This window comes from Amphibalanus amphitrite, unplaced genomic scaffold (genome assembly GCF_019059575.1).
Source record: "Amphibalanus amphitrite isolate SeventyFive unplaced genomic scaffold, NRLGWU_Aamphi_draft 000039F_arrow, whole genome shotgun sequence".
Lineage (NCBI taxonomy): Eukaryota > Metazoa > Arthropoda > Thecostraca > Balanomorpha > Balanidae > Amphibalanus > Amphibalanus amphitrite.
In genome coordinates, this window is record NW_024881535.1 from 1,153,025 (window position 1) to 1,168,637 (window position 15,613).

Here is a 15,613-nt window from a genome sequence, read left to right on the forward strand (position 1 = left end):
CATTGGCCGCAGAAAACACCCAGACATAGATGGAGAGTGTATTGCCGAGACAGACAGCGTAACATTGTAAAGACGTGCATAAGAAGGTAGTACCGAAGGGAGTGACGGACACACGAGTCAATACTGGTAAACAAAGTCCTTAGAGTGTATCAGCAACATTACTCCAGTAAAGGTACGGCTGAACGACTGCGGATGTGAAGGTCCTAAACTGGAATGCTACGCTACGTGCTGGTGCATATGCAATCAAATTCAATAGATAAGAGGTGATAATATTCTAGATAATCATTACCGGGGAAGATCGGAGGATCAAATAATATCTATGTGGAATGCCTAGCACGGAGGCATGGACAAGATAGGAACTACTGGGATGAAGCTAAGAAACAACGGATTCCACGAGCACTTTACCCGTTACTACGATTGACGGATCTAAACCGATCGCGGATGACTATTTGTTCTACAAATGTGGAAGCTAAAAGACCTACCTACCTACATAAACAATATTCATGAAGCCTATCTCTCGACAAATACTATCACTCATCTTGTCTAGACGCAATCGGGGACTGTTTATAAAGCACGCTACGCTCAATTTTACTTTACGGTGCAACGTACTTCATTAGCAATTTATTGGGCCAAGAATTATTATCCTTTTACTTGAGAATCGATGGAGCGTGATGTCATTTATAAACAGTCCCCGAAACATGTCAATAACCTATTTCTATCACTGAATACGGCCATACACTTTCAACAGTTTTCATTCACTCTCAGCATCATACGATAAACCCCATGACAGTCGAAATGGCCAAAGCATTGGGATCTGCATTTTTCACATACATACACAGCTGATTATAACACCGGTTCGTCAAACATTACACCCGAGTGTACCTCACGGCGGATTGAAACCCTGAACACCAGATTGAGCTGTGCAAGCCGAGAACAAGCCACGGGCCTCTAGGGACGATCCCGTCCCTGAGAATTGTCAGATACCAGCGCTTCACTTGTATAAACCGGCGATTGAAGGGCCCCGATCCGAAAAAGGGCCCACACAAGGTTGCCGATGTATTTTGTCAAGTCACACCTGACGATTATTTGACGAGCTTTCACCGAACTTGTTAATTATGTTCGAACTTATTTTACAAGGGCATCACTTCTTGATTGCACCCAGGCTCGGCCAGCGTTGGCAAAAAATGCGGTGATATTCGACAACTCAGACAAACTTATGAAATAATGGCACGCCGAAATACCCTTATCAACGAGGCAAGAATCGTCAAATCACTGCCGAACCACCATCTTTCCAGAAATCAATAATGAAGACGTCCAGCGCCTTCATGTCACTTGATGAACACAACTAGTCCGGGACACTCGTATATAGACTAGGTTATCACAGGACACTCTATCACCACACTCAAACGGATACTCAAAACAATCACTCGAAGACTAGTCTGGTGGATCTGACTGACTGCTACCGTCTGCGAGTCTGCCGCTCTTTGCCCGGTCATCAGTTCTCCGGTCATCGATACTACACTTGCCAGCGAAAGAAATTCTCAAACGAGCATGCAACGAAATCGGAAGATACGACACTACATTCTAGGAATCTAAGCATCTTGGCTTCGCTCTACCGCGGCGGAAAATGCCTTTCGCATGCAAGGCATGAGTGAGAAACTCGATCTAAAATGGCACTATCATGCAGATAAATGACAGAACAAGAAGGAATCAAAACCAGATCGAGATACCTGCTCTCGATCGGGTAGTAAATACTAATATTGGCAAAGGTTATTGCGGGCTTCCTACCAGTCTACCCGGCTACTGCTGAGGTGTTTCAGTCACAACCGACTACTGTATCTTCGTATCGGACAAGAGGCATGCTGCTATAGACAGCGGAGTATTTGAAGTATCAACCCACTCTGCAATCGTTCCTATAACCCCCACAACAGCAGCCGGGCAAAACCTGTAAATCCTAACGCGTCATCCTGCCTTCTATCAGCAGACCATCACCCTGACTCATCGTACAAACTAAACTCAAAGTCCGCGAGTAACCTGACTGCGGGGCATACCACGCGGGCGAACCCTGGCGTACCACGCGGGTGACCCCTGCCCTCGGCCGGCGGTGCCCGGTCCCAGGCCGCACCGCGGACCAAAGTCCACCGGCGGCGGCTATCGAGCGAGCCATTTCATCGCCGCCGTCCGCGGAACGTTCGATACGAGCCCGCCGGGCGACCGAAAAAGCCGCGGCGGCGGCGGCGGCGGCGGCGGGGTAGTCTGTGTAAATTTCCCCGCTGCCGGGGGCGCTGGGTGGGTGACAGAAGGTGCAAGGTCCGATGGCCCGACCAGATGACCAGACAGTTTGTTCAGCCAACGTGGTCTGGTGATTGTGGTGGACAGAGCGCATGCTTGGGCGTGGTTGGGGGAGAAGGAAATGAAGGTGTGGGAAAGAACAGTTGTCCTCAGCTGGTCTTGAGCGGTCAGAAATGCAGTTATAATACAAAGAGGAATGGTATTTGGATAAAAAGCGATGTAACTTAACTGCAGAGTTGAAACTGGAGAGAATCGGATGTGCTTAATGGAAAAGAGTAAAGACTACGGCAATGTGTCAAATCAATACTGGGAATTAGGATGACCGTTGGTGGCACGTGAACTACATGTGCAAATGCAACGTAAACAGTTCGAATAAACCAGACGCACTTGTAAAATAAACCATCAATCGAGACTAGAATTCCTACCTACGCTCCAACTCTCAACAAGCTGCTAACATCGACCTAAACTTTAACTGCGCCTACCTAAAACAATCTTTCCAATCACATACGTCCTAGAGCTCATCTCCAACATACCATCCTCCCTCCTAGCTTCACCCTCTCTGCCCCTTCACTCCCTCCTGTCGGTCTTTCACTCTCTCCCCTCAGCTGCCCGCCCTGCCGCCTACTGCTGTATCAGCTCCGGGTTGGCCAGCGCCGCCCGACAGTACTCGGCAAACACGCGGTCGATGTAGTTCTGTTTGAACGGCAGCATCCCCTCCATGAAGCCGATGTGGCCGCCGTGCGAGGTCATCACGATGGCCACGTGCGAGGTCTGCTTCACCTGCTCCAGGGGTACGCCTGGGGGCGGAAAGGGGGAGCGAGAGATGAGGTCGAGGGTGTGACAGCGAAGAAGTGACAGCGCTTCTGGTTGCCGAGCGGGATGCGATAAAGTCGAGCTACTGTGGCAAATTGGTGATTAACAGCTGTTAATTCATTCGAAACATTCGGTGCGTCGTCGACATGCAAGTGCCAGCTTAAAACCGGACTTTTGGACTTCATTTTTTCCGAGCATTACTCAGTCAGCAATATAACTTGCTGAGCATTGCTAACACACGCTTACAGCTGGTACCGAGTGCCTATCGCAGCAGAATGGCACATCGCAATGCTGATTTAGCGTTTATGACGGGTGCTCAACTGATAGGTACAAACAGGTTATCAAACCGATAAAACAATACAGACAGAGCCACTGTAAAACATGAAAGCCCCCTCTGCATGAAACCCTTGCTATATCGCGTCATATAAACATCGACTGTCCTGCACAGCTCAGTAGATCAAATCCCCGCTAGACAATCAAACACCATAAACCCTCGTTATCTCGACTTCCGCCATGTTACCCCGCGGCTCTAGGTGAAGGAATTCCCCTCTCACCGTTGAAGGGAATGAAGGGATCGTCGGCGGCGTTCAGACCCAGCAGGGGCACCTGGATGCGGTGCAGCTTGTCGTTCAGTGAGGCTGCCGTGTAGTAGTCCTCGACGTCACGGAAACCAAACTGTTTGACCACAAACGAGGCGTCGAACTCGCGGATCGTGCGGGACTGAAACGGGAGAATAATTGTGGACTGAGCGCAAAGCTGGAACGTGTTTATGGGTATATTCACTGAAATAACAAGCCACAATAGACTTGAAAATAAAAAAATCGCTAGAATCAAACGATCGAGAAAAAAAAGAGGATCGCGTGATCTTTGGGAAGATGGCAATCATGTGACATTGAACAAGATTGGGTGGAGATGGCGGAAGTTTTAACAGCGAACTTGATAACAGCTGTGGAGGACATGCGACAAGGGCGGTCACGGGATATCGTACGACGTAGGAATTATGTAAGAGCCCAAGAGGACATTTGACATAATCCTAACATGACAAATACCATACAAGCCACGCCCGTCGACATTGAGGCGTTCATGAACTGTAATAAGTTGTCAACTGTAAATAGATAATCGAACTATGAAAATACAGGTAACGAAAGAGGACACATAAACCAGTTTATTATTATATCTCGATAAGCGGACAATTTATTTATCTGGTTACGAGCGAGCGAGCGAGCTCATACTGAATTAAGGGAAAATCCTGAGTATGAGCGGCCGGCCGGCCGGCCGGCCGTGGGGACGCTCTTCAAAAGCTTATATCTTAGGAACGGGACATCCGATTGACAAGCGGTCTTCTTTACTGAATGTCACTTGGACGTAAAAGTTCTGTGGTGTGATGGCCACCATGCGTTCTTGCCAACCACCGCACGTGGCGCGTGGTAAAGTTGGGCATTTTTTTAAGAACCCCAAAATTGCAACCTCAATAACGGCACAACGGTTGGGCCGATTGAATTGAAACTCTGTACACAGTTAGGTCTCCATCAGATAATTCATCTGCATGCGTTAAGGTTGGGGTGCTACAGCACTTGCGCACGTGCAGGGGGCGCTCTTAGATCTCGAGAACGGCTGGGCCGATTGCGCTGAAATTTGGTACATACACGGTTGGGGACCAGTTAGTAGGGTGCCGTGCAAAAGTCAGTTTGGACCCCGCTTGCACGTGCGCACGTGCAGAATGCCGCTTCCAGATCTCAGGAACGGCTGGGCCGATTGCGTTCAAATTTGGCACACCGCTAGCGACCGGTTAGAAGGGTGCTTTGCACAAGCCCGTTGGAAGTACCCTCTCGCCCTTGCGCACGTGCAGGGCTCACTATCTCGCTCGCTCGTTCTTCGCCCAAAAGGCGTTTTACTGGTTTTTATCATCCTAATTTAATATCAGTCATGACACAACTCATTCCCTGTACCTCACAAACCACGTTCCCATGCACCGTACCTTGCAGACCTCCTTCCAGTTCCAGGGGGCGTTCTCGTGATTGATGACGTCCTCATGCCTGTAACAGAAATTGGAGAGGGAGTAGTTTAGTCTGACAGCGTGGTTGGGCAGAGGTCGGGGGCAACTTGTCCGGCCGCGGGTTAGTACCGCCGATAGCAGTTTTAGTACCACCACAGCTGTGAGCCCATCCGTTCGCGGCGCGGACGGATCGAGCGCGGACTCTGCGCTCGATATACAGAGACCAGCAGCTGGCGATAGTGATTGACGTAGGTTCACGCTGACAGACACGTCTAAACGGAGGGCTCGGGGATTTGACGGAGACGTAAACATACCGTCACTGCTTTGTGAAGAGTCGTCCGAAATAGTTACTGCCACGCGATCCATCACATTCAATATCAAAACTCTTAGGTCTTCAGATCTCTTAAGACAGTTGAATCGATAATGTCGATGGAAGTCGATACGACCTTCTCTCTCAACTCTGTTTTGGCACAATTCTTAATTGAATGTTCGGTAATCGACTTCATTAGTTGATATTTAAGTTGAAATTCGACTCAATTATTGGAATTTGACAAAAAAAAAACACCTATCACATGACTAATTGTACATGGCAAGGTGGTTACAAAATTGAGCGACAATCGGTCCTCCCAAAAAAGACATGCAAAACACAGCTACCTCCTATCGCCTCCCCTTCATCCCCCATCTCCCCCCCCCCTTCCGTCAGCTGGCGTTCCGTACATTTTCACCGAGTCGACGAGGCAGTCTGCCAGGTGTCTGTTGAGCATCAGGTTCAGGTGGGGCGTCTCCAGACTGGCGCAGCCCACGAATACGTTCCACGGCACGGAGATGATCATGGCGGCCAGTACCTTGTCGACGGCGGCGGACGACTGCTGCTGCAGATAGTTACCGACGATCATACTGAGGGAGCAAGAACGGGGTGATAATTGTCAAATGTTGCACTGGCCACTTGGGAAATATTTGAAATAATTATCAACGACTGTAAGGGGAAAAGACGTGGGCTTAATGATAGACCATGGTCTTTCTGTGGAAAGAATGGGTAATGCGGACTAATGGGTAATGTTCCGAAGGATACGTACTAACAAAGCTAGCATTGCTAATCTAGTAACGCCAAGGGTGATCGAGAAGTTATGCAGTGGGACTATCTGTCCTGCTTTCTGCTGCCCTCCAGGCTCCAACAGTTAAAAATGAAGCATATTACCCCTTATTGTTCAAACTGCCCGTCACTCTCCCCAATGTGACGGTCAAGGCAGAGTGAACAAAACACGCCCACACACTTCCGAGACTCCCACCTACTCATGACTCAACGGACCAGTCACGACTCAGCGACTCCCGCTCTGACTCACCCTCCCAGGGACACCCCTGTGAGCATGAGTCGGGCTCGGGGGAATGTCTTGTGAAGGTGGTCGATCACAAAGCCGAGGTCCTCGCTGTTGGCCGCACAGTAGGTCCGCGGCGTCTGAAACGGCGGCCAAAATACGGTGACAACCGCACTTTGCGTTCGGTAACTGGATTATGCTGACGTAAACAGTGAGAATGCAAAATGACACAAGCTTCAAACGTTTTGCGGAAGGCGCGAAAGTCGTTAGATAAATGAATCGATATTCGTGGTACGACTCAGGTGGAGCGTGATTTATCGTCCCCGAAAAATATGAAAATTGATTGTTAGTCCAAACACGCTTTCGGGTTTACTGTCCACAAACTTTCAAATATAGAATATCTTATTTGGTAATCCGATACCTACACGTCACACGACTATAGCCGCCGCCACTTACCTTCAGTTTCACGCCGCCGCGACCCCGCTGATTGAGCACCACACAGCTGGCGCCGATCTTCTCCGAGACGTGGATCAGACTCCGGATGTAGTCCGACTGACTGCTGCCTGTAAGGAAAGGTCAGGTCAGACAATATAGTCGGACTGACCAGTGACCACTGCCTGCGGAGAGATCACGTCGGGTCAGGTCGTCTTCGGCATACCCTGTCACCGTCGAGAGATTGGTATATGGAACTTGAGCAAATGACAAATAAGGGGCATAGATATGGACAATCAAGTGAGAAGCGCAAATCCAGCTCCATAATGCCAGCATGCCAATTGCCATGATCTCCGGCGGGGAGATAAGATGAAGTAAAACCCGGTTCGACCGGCACAAAAGCACATGATCATACCCATCCCAGCATATTATCCGAGTCTCAGTCCGTGTAAGGTATTAGGTACAAGGGCGTTGCTCCATGACATTACGTTTCTACTAGCAGTACCATCATGACTCGACGTCCCATCAATATCTCATGTCGCCCTCAAGCACCCGCGCACTTGGAAGTGCTGTCCTAGCGACCGCCGCACCCGCCTAGCAACGGCCGCGTACCTGAGAGATTACATCACCCCATTACCATGACCTCAGGCACTGCGATAGAGACGTCCGTTCGCGCGCAAAAACCCGTGGCGCCACCCGGGTGCAGGGTGACAAAAGCGCGCCGACAAATACACGTCATGATGACTCAGCAGATTGGGCGACGGAAACGGCGGAAATGTACTGATCGTGATCGGGGGGAGGGGGCGGGGCGGGGCGGGAGGCGGGATACTAGCCGGAGATCATATGAGCAGTCTAGTGGGGCGTGTGGAGATCATATGCGGTAACGAAAGATCACTCGGCAAATGAGAGGATATTTGGGAATATTTCCAGAAAAATCCGACCGACGAGGAATGTTTGGAAACCATCAGCTTTAACGACAGTGACTGACGGTAATTTATTGTCAATCACCGGAAAGAGGAAAAATCAAAATTATAGCACGACGGTAATTAGCCCTTCGTGATGAGCTGCGAGGAAAATCACTCACTAAATCCTACCAAATGTCCGTGAGAGGTGCGGTCTACAACATAACTCCATCCAAACAAGATGCAAATCTCGCACTAAAACAAAGCCATAACCAGTTTCATCCAGCTCTCGGCATAGCAACTCTGACAAACAAGTATCGCCCGCTGTAGCCTCAAGGACAGCCGCCCAGCTCTAAGCGGCTTTCCGCTCGTCCGAGCACAGATTTAGCGCTGGATAAATGCGACCGCACCCCTCCCCTACCCTCGCGTCTGGGTTGCGCAACGAACGGACCAGCTTCATCTTCAAGCTTCGGCGTTGGGTAAACACGACCGCACCCCCCCCCTTCCCTCGCGCCTCGATTGCGCAACGAACCTACCTGTGAGTCCGGGGACGAGCAGTACGATCGGATGGGGGTCGTCCTTCTTGGCTCCCTTGAATGAGGCGCGATGCCAGTCCAGAGCCACCACACCGCCGTCAGGAAGGTCCACCAGCTCTCTGAAGAGGAGTAGAGAGGAAGTTATGAGCAACGCTGGGTTGAGATGTCGGAGTTAGGCCATTTGCTCACGGGGTAGGGTTGGGTTACGGTGTGAACCTTTTCACGAGTTTTTGTCCATGGCTACAGTTTTTCGGCCGGGGCTTTTTTCTGCCATGAAGATCGACCGTGACTGTTTGCATTTTCTTGAGGTGGCAAAGTAGAGCGATATAATATCAGCCTAAAATAAAGGTACTGGAAGGTGAGGTGGTGCAGTATAGTTGCCGGATTAAAAAACGACATTTTAATGAATAAAAAGTATAACGGCGGATGGACCTTTCCGAAGAGGTGACTAATCTCGTAGCCATCCGACTGTTAGCTTCGCTAAAGCGCTGCAGATTGTCTGAACGAGCTCAATGGGTCCCGCTCACGAGCGCTGCTTTAGACGCCGCTATTTGAACGTCGTCAGGTCTTCGCAGCTCATTTTGCCAGAGTCATGGCACCTACACATCGGGATTGCTTCAGCCAGTCTTTCAATTTTCAACGACATGGGTATCGTCATCGTCTCACATAACCTTTTCTACAGATTTCTCCATGTAAGGGGCACATAACATACAGAAGCCAACAACGCGACACAGTATTTTTCGTATTAGCGCAAAAATCACGGCATATCGCGGCAAAATCCCTCACCATCGATACCGACTCACGGCAGCGCTAGCTACATTTTAATAGCACACCTTGCTTGACAGCCATACCTGGTCACCGCCTAGGTAAACCGCTGGAAACTACTCAGCCGATATTTCGCATCGCGTTGACCCTCCTGCAACGCCATTCACACGCCTGCAACGTCACGGTTCATATTAGATGCTTAAAAAGCACCAAACACCCCGGGTGTCGCTAAATTCAGTTCCTATGCCTGCGGATTTCGTGAGCTAATATTCCCGAGTGCAATGTCGGTAATGGATGTAATATGATCGGATCACATGTCAATCAGCAATTTTGCGGAGAGAAATCCTGGACCTAAGCTATATCCCACGGTCCTCTCGCCGATTATGGGATCGCGGTCTGACCAAATGTCAACAGGGATTACTCTCCACTTGGCTCATACCGTGTATAACGGAGTCCTATAGTTCTGAGCAGATCCCATTTCGGATCAATACTGTGCCTAGTCACCTTGGTGCCGCCACTGACCTCTGGTAGTCAATGTTGGGCAGCTGGCTCCTGAACAGGCTGCCGAGCACCGTCTGCAGGCGCGCCTCCAGGCACCAGGGAGTGGGCCAGTACTTCTCCTGCAGGACGCTCAGATGTGACGTCAGGAACTGGGCAAACTTGCTGTCCGGATTCACTGCCATCACTGGACGCTGAGGACGGAAGGAGGGAATCAACAAAAATGTTTTGCATGCCCTGTACCACCAAGCCTTGTGCTGAACCTGTGTCCCAAAGAGAAGATGCAGAGTGCAAGATAGAAATATTGGCTTTCAAAGCTCACTTCGATGAGACATACCCAAAATATCTCAGTTTTCCCCCCGGAGAGCTACCTACCTTCACAGCAGCTCTAATCGACCATTCCGAGCTTTGGCACTTGACAAATGACAGCAATAATGAAAAAACAAACAGTTGACAAACTCAGTGTAAGCATGGTACTTATTCGCTCACCTGAACACATTTAGATAAGTAGTAGGTGATGTAGCCTGCCACCGACAGCGCCATCCAGGTACCGCCGGGCACGCCGAAAAAGTAAGAGTAGAATAACGACATATCAGCAACCAAAAACAGAAACCGTGAGAAGCACAACGCCAAGCGGTGCTAGTTTAGGACTGTTCGCACACAGAACCCGAAATAAGAGTGCCAAACCAAGGAAAAGATCCAGCACCACGCGCCACGCGCCTACCGCGTGCACTCCCGCGAACAAAAAGGGACTCAGCCTTGAAAGGAATGTCGATCTCTAGGTCATCGATAATCATGCGCGTATATCACCACACCGCCCACTTTTCCAACTGCGGCTCGACTGTCACATCTGCGCCATAATTTTTAGTAATGCTAAGTTCATACAACGGATATTTGGTGTTTACAAATGACGTAACTCTTTCGTTTAGCACTTAAATTTTGAGTTTTTGGGTGGCATATGAATAATAAATATTCATCCAAATTTTGCTTATGTTAATTTTGACTCCCACCTACTCTATTGCATTTTTTGACAAGAGAGAACACAAAAGGTAGCTTTTAAAAACGCTTGAGGGACCTGCGAGTGTTCGTGATATGAACTTCATGTGAACCAAGCTATTTAAATCGATGAACATGGCTACTAAATTATAGATATTGTTGTGACCAGAATGTTTTGTTGTCAATTTGTTTTGTGTTTTTCAGAGGTGCAGTATCATGCATTCACTCCACGATGAGAAAGGAGTGGTGAAGTTGTTCTTTGAAAATTATTCAAGACAGGAAATTGTTGCAAAGGTGAGCATTACAAATCTGGAGCGAGACGTGTCATCAGTTCAAGGTTTGCATCATTTTATGACACCTGCATAACTAAGCCTTTCTGGCATGTCAATTACCAGAAAAGCCATGTGGCATGTCTTTTCTGGTAATTGGTATGATGTGATACCAATTACCATGATGCTGCCCATTGCTAATGACAGTAATTCATCATAATTTTGATTTCAAATAATAATTTTTAAGGTTTTGGACTGTCACATTGAGTAATTAGAGCTTCAAGTGTCTTATGGTATTTTTCTCATTGAAATCCCTCAGTTGCCAACAAAATATCTAAAACAAATGTATTATATACCTCATTCCAGGCTGCCAGTTCCGTGTCTGGCCTCTGTGACCAGGCATTCCATGATGGCGTGCTGCGGCTTCTGTACCACCTGTACTTCTCCCCACTGGCTCTCAGCTGCCCGCCACCTCCCAGCCTCCGCCTCCGGGTGCTCGGAGACCTTATCAAGGAGGTATTTACTGGATCAGTGTGCTGGGATGGGTGAGGCTACTATAAAGACTAAAATCCTTGTGTATGTTCTCAGAACATACACAAGGATTTTAGTTGCAATAAAACTTGATCAGGCTTCACAGAACATTGTTCTGTGAAGCCTGATCAAGTTTTATTGCATTGTCTCTGATGCTGACCATTCCTTTGACTTCAGTGTAAATAGCTTTAGTGATTGTCAAATGAATTCCTTGATAGCCCTTTCCAGTTGAACCAGTCTATAGTTACACCGCATTTGCTTGCCTTTCACAGAAGTCCTGTATTGTTCAACATCCCTTTCTCAGGCTGCAGATCCCTCATCAACATCCACCCCTAATGTCAACCCCAAATGCGTCCACCTCTTCTCCCCTGTGTTTTCAGCTGGAGACCACGGGCCAGGAGGTGCCAGAGCTGGCGTACCGGCTGCACGGCCAGCTCAGCTCGTCTCCGCGCGCCGCCAGCACCGACGGTCACGTGGTGTATCAGCTGACGCCGGTGGTGTCCGTGCCGGTGTGGGAGAACCGCTGCCTGCTGGCGGCGGATACCACCGGACTGAGGACCTGGCAGGTAATGATGGAGACGGGGTGCAAGGTGTGGGAGAGGTGGGGGCAAACGGACTGTAGCAGGTGACGCTGGGTACAGAGTTAGATGTGTGTGATGTGTGAGTGGTGTGGGGACGGAGAAGGTACAGAAAAGTGTATTACAGACGATAAGGACGAAACTAAGTCGAAAAAGTGCGTTACAGACGGTGGGTTACTAGCTTATTTCTTACGTATCTATTTCGTAGCCATTCTATATTTCTCCGAATGTCATTTAGCAACAGGGCTAGGAGATATGCGGCTACGTCGAACATCAACTTTTTGCAAGCATGTAGAAAAATAACGATAGTCATTTCTTTCCGTCTCGATTTCATCGCACCGTCTCTGTCTCCCTCACCAGGCGGGGAAGGCACTTCTGGACTGGTATATGCTCCGACCTGACGGACTGAAGGACCGGCGAGTGCTGGAACTGGGAGCCGGACTGGGACTCACAGGTCAGTGTACGACCTTATAAATCAGTACAGGACCTCACAGGTCAGGTTACGGTACTTGACCGTTCCTTCGCTGGACCGCCCCTTCACCCAACCGTTCCTGGCCGGACCGTTCCTCACCTGACTGCTTCTTTTATTTATTTATTTATTCGCATAATCACCAACAGGGTGCCAACCACTAATAAGTGAGGTCAGTTTGTCAAACTGTTTCTCACATGCTCATTCACTCACCTAAGAGCTTCTTTTCATAGCCTTTCTTCAGCTGCTGTTCTGCTGTGTGTGCCGATGTCCGTGCCCCCTCCCTCGGACTTGCTTCATCGCGTTGACGCTGCGTCGGGTTTGTGTACTGGAAGTCTTCATCTTCGACCCTTCGATGGTAAATTTTATCACTCGCCACTTTCCATTTCTATCCGACACAGTCCTGTTCCGCGACCGAGCGTCGTATACCCGTTCAGACACCCCGAACCCGGCTCCCGCTCCCGGTCCGCAGCTCGGTGTGGCCCCGGGCGGTGACGTGTCCTGCGGTACAGTCTGACTCCCAGGCGCTTAGGTGCTCGGCGGCGCAGTATCCAACGACCATACCACGCGGTGTTGGTGTATAAGGAAAACCAGCGGGAAGCTCCGACCGCGGTCGTGCTGGAACAGCAAAGCACAGCATAAGAACGTCTCACGCGATGCACAAACATCAAATAAAAATGTGTTTACGCTCTCTATTTTCATTCTCATTATCGTTGTCGTGCATTGAAAGCTGCCATGGAATCGCATGAAAGCCCTCCGTGCCCATGCCAACGACGGGGGCCGGATAGCATCGCTCCCGGGCCCTGTTTCTCCGGTGATAGCAGCTTCCACGGGGACGTCAACAAGCCTATTCCTCCAACACTACCAGAAGTGTGACGTCAGCTCGCGAAATGGAATAGCAGCGTGCTGCTATCACCGGTGAAATAGGGCCCCCGATAATGACCTGAATTTGTGTTGACCTGTCACCCCCCCCCCCCCCCCCCTGCTCTCCCGACTTCCGCTGATCCATCATGATTCGCAATAGTTCGTCGCGGTATGCTCCACTCTGAAACTTGTTTATATCGGTAGTGAGTGTGCCCCTCCCTGCCCTGCTGACCTTGTGCCTGTGTCCCCAGGTCTGGCACTGTGCCGACTCTGCCAGCCAAAGTCGTACAGCATCACCGATGGCCACCCGCTGGTCGTTCAGGTGAGCATCATGGTCTGAAGTCTGAACCCATCCTATCTTACGAATTGGTGGGATTTTGAGCTACTTGTCAGTCATCCGGTTCACCAATGATAGTGTGTCGAACGTTTAACGTGCCACGGGTAAAACAGACAACCAAATGTTGCCCCGGAAATAACGTGACTACAAACTGATCTTGGCTTCGGAATTTCATTGCAATCATTTATTTTAAAAAAAATGGATACCGGCCCTGCCTTCCTGACCTGGGTCATTGACTGTAGGACTGATGTAATGTGGTGTGATGATGTGACTGACTTACCTAATTGTCCTTACAGATGTTGAAATACAACGTCAACAAAACCCTCGAACTAGTCAAAGACAACCTCGTCATGGAAGACGATGCCGCCTGCGCCGAATTCGTCGCATCTGCGGCGGACCTTACCGACCTGCCGGAGGCGTCCGCGGGACCGCCGGAGGGAGGCGACACCAGCGACCCTGGCGGCGACCTGCGAACTACCCTGGACGGCACAGAGCTCACGGTCGGGAAACTCGACTGGTTCAAATTTACCGCCGAGGATGCGCGGAAACTGGATATTGACCTGGTTCTGACGGCAGGTGAGAATGGACGGGAGATCGGGTTGATGATGTCATTGTTCAGGCGGTGACGTCATCGCGAAATAAAGTGTGTTGAGATGGTACTTATATGAACGTTGTGTCTCGAAAATTGTAACGGCTGAATCGGTTCTATGAAGCGCGGTTGGGATACCATGCTAAGCTGAAGGAGAGATCACTAATTTAGCGGCCTTCGCCGTTATTCCTTTGAAATAACAATAATATGCACGACGGCGCAAAATCTGAGACGTCCGCTTAGTTCGTTTCGAGAGTATGTTACATCGTCACTTCATAAATCGTTACATTCGACGTTTTCCTGGCTGAACACTCCCCTTCCCCTCTCAGTATTGACCGTGCTGACCTGTCGACATCCCCTCCTTCTCTTCCAGACGTGACGTATAACCCTGAGCTGCACGAACCGCTGGTACGGACCCTGAGTCTGGTGCTGGACAATGTTCAGCCGGCGCCGCAGGTTCTGCTAGCGTTAACAGATAGAAACGAGGATACCACGGCCAGACTCATGAGGGAACTCGGTGAGTTGAGTGAGAGTTTACCGTCGTTGGTAGATCATTCAGCAAGGGAACAGTGATAGGTTCACTCCTTAGCGATCTTTTCTTCTGATGTTTTCTCCACTGCGTACCTAATATTTTTTTCGAATGATGATTGGTTCCACGAGATGATTTATATAGCCTAGAAATATATTCGTGTGATCAAAGTGTTTTAGGCTTTCTCGGAACGGTTCTATTGTCGCACAAATTCAAAGCTTAGCCGTTTGTGGTTTTCCATTTATGTTACTTGAGTTTTGTTCTCGGACTGTAAAATATACCAAATGTCTGACACCGGTCGCCCTACCCGCAGCGTCGCAGGGTCTGAAGCAGCGCCTTCTGGCCACCCCCGCCAACAACCAGTCGGCCTTCCAGATGGACGAGATGTCCAAGGTCAAAATGTTCGACATCACCCGACTCGAGGAGTAGCCGGAGAGCTGCTGGTGGAAGCGAAAGCGTCAAAGTTGTTCGATGTGATGATGCGGTGTGGTGCAATGTCGAAGTGCTCTAAAACTGTGCCTTGGTCAAAATATGGAAAGTTGTGCTGCTCGGTGCTCAACTCATACCTTGCTCAATGCTCACCGATGATGTTTTCTTGAGGTGACCCGCTAGTCATTTTTGGCTTATTTTCGAGCCCATTTACGCGCTGTTTTGTATTGAGACTTGTGCTGTGATGCCGACCGATGTTTTCTAAATGGATGACCTGCCGTGTGTTTCTACCCGTGCGTTTTTATCAACGCAGTTCTTATTGGAATGTGACAAATACAATGCCCTGTAGGAAGATCTTGCTGTTTAGTAGAAGGTGTTTGTTGTCGGCGAATGCAGCAATGCGACTACGCCGCGTCGATAGCGGCGTGTCTCACAAGTTAAATACGGTAACAGACGAACTTTACATGGTGAT

At 49.5% G+C, this 15,613-nt stretch overlaps 2 protein-coding genes across 4 annotated transcripts; one reads left to right on the forward strand and one right to left on the reverse strand.

Moving 5' to 3' along the window:
* Nucleotides 1-25: 25 nt before the first annotated feature.
* On the reverse strand, nucleotides 26-12,910 carry LOC122374324 (phospholipase ABHD3-like). Of its 3 annotated transcripts, XM_043353016.1 has the most exons (10): nucleotides 12,607-12,910; nucleotides 10,040-10,074; nucleotides 9,575-9,744; nucleotides 8,288-8,406; nucleotides 6,874-6,980; nucleotides 6,445-6,557; nucleotides 5,819-5,998; nucleotides 5,084-5,141; nucleotides 3,660-3,825; nucleotides 26-3,089 (listed from the first exon to the last, which is right to left on the reverse strand). In XM_043353016.1, exons 3-10 carry the CDS (start codon nucleotides 9,733-9,735, stop codon nucleotides 2,914-2,916), a joined length of 1,080 nt encoding a protein of 359 aa, XP_043208951.1. In that variant the 5' UTR covers nucleotides 9,736-9,744; nucleotides 10,040-10,074; nucleotides 12,607-12,910; the 3' UTR covers nucleotides 26-2,913. The 3 variants fall into 3 exon arrangements, with proteins under 3 accessions (XP_043208951.1, XP_043208959.1, XP_043208942.1); XM_043353024.1 differs by lacking the exon at nucleotides 10,040-10,074 and having other exon boundaries at nucleotides 12,607-12,884; XM_043353007.1 differs by lacking the exon at nucleotides 12,607-12,910 and having other exon boundaries at nucleotides 10,040-10,409.
* Nucleotides 10,684-15,489, forward strand: LOC122374339 (protein-lysine N-methyltransferase EEF2KMT-like). The gene is made up of 8 exons (XM_043353031.1): nucleotides 10,684-10,840; nucleotides 11,182-11,331; nucleotides 11,727-11,912; nucleotides 12,285-12,378; nucleotides 13,509-13,579; nucleotides 13,891-14,170; nucleotides 14,557-14,700; nucleotides 15,026-15,489. Exons 1-8 carry the CDS (start codon nucleotides 10,763-10,765, stop codon nucleotides 15,139-15,141), a joined length of 1,119 nt encoding a protein of 372 aa, XP_043208966.1. The 5' UTR covers nucleotides 10,684-10,762; the 3' UTR covers nucleotides 15,142-15,489.
* Nucleotides 15,490-15,613: the final 124 nt, after the last annotated feature.

Bases quoted from the DNA above. Each gene is read 5' to 3' on its own strand.
- LOC122374324 (XM_043353007.1), bottom strand. From the start codon at position 10,141: ATGTCGTTATTCTACTCTTACTTTTTCGGCGTGCCCGGCGGTACCTGG. The intron at 8,407-9,574 runs GTCAGTGGCGGC...ACTCCTCTTCAG, and splicing joins CCCAACATTGACTACCAGAG to AGAGCTGGTGGACCTTCCTG. The intron at 6,981-8,287 runs GTAGGTTCGTTG...CTTTCCTTACAG, and splicing joins GCTCGTCCCCGGACTCACAG to GCAGCAGTCAGTCGGACTAC.
- LOC122374339 (XM_043353031.1), top strand. From the start codon at position 10,763: ATGCATTCACTCCACGATGAGAAAGGAGTGGTGAAGTTGTTCTTTGAA. The intron at 10,841-11,181 runs GTGAGCATTACA...ACCTCATTCCAG, and splicing joins GACAGGAAATTGTTGCAAAG to GCTGCCAGTTCCGTGTCTGG. The intron at 14,171-14,556 runs GTGAGAATGGAC...CTTCTCTTCCAG, and splicing joins TGACCTGGTTCTGACGGCAG to ACGTGACGTATAACCCTGAG.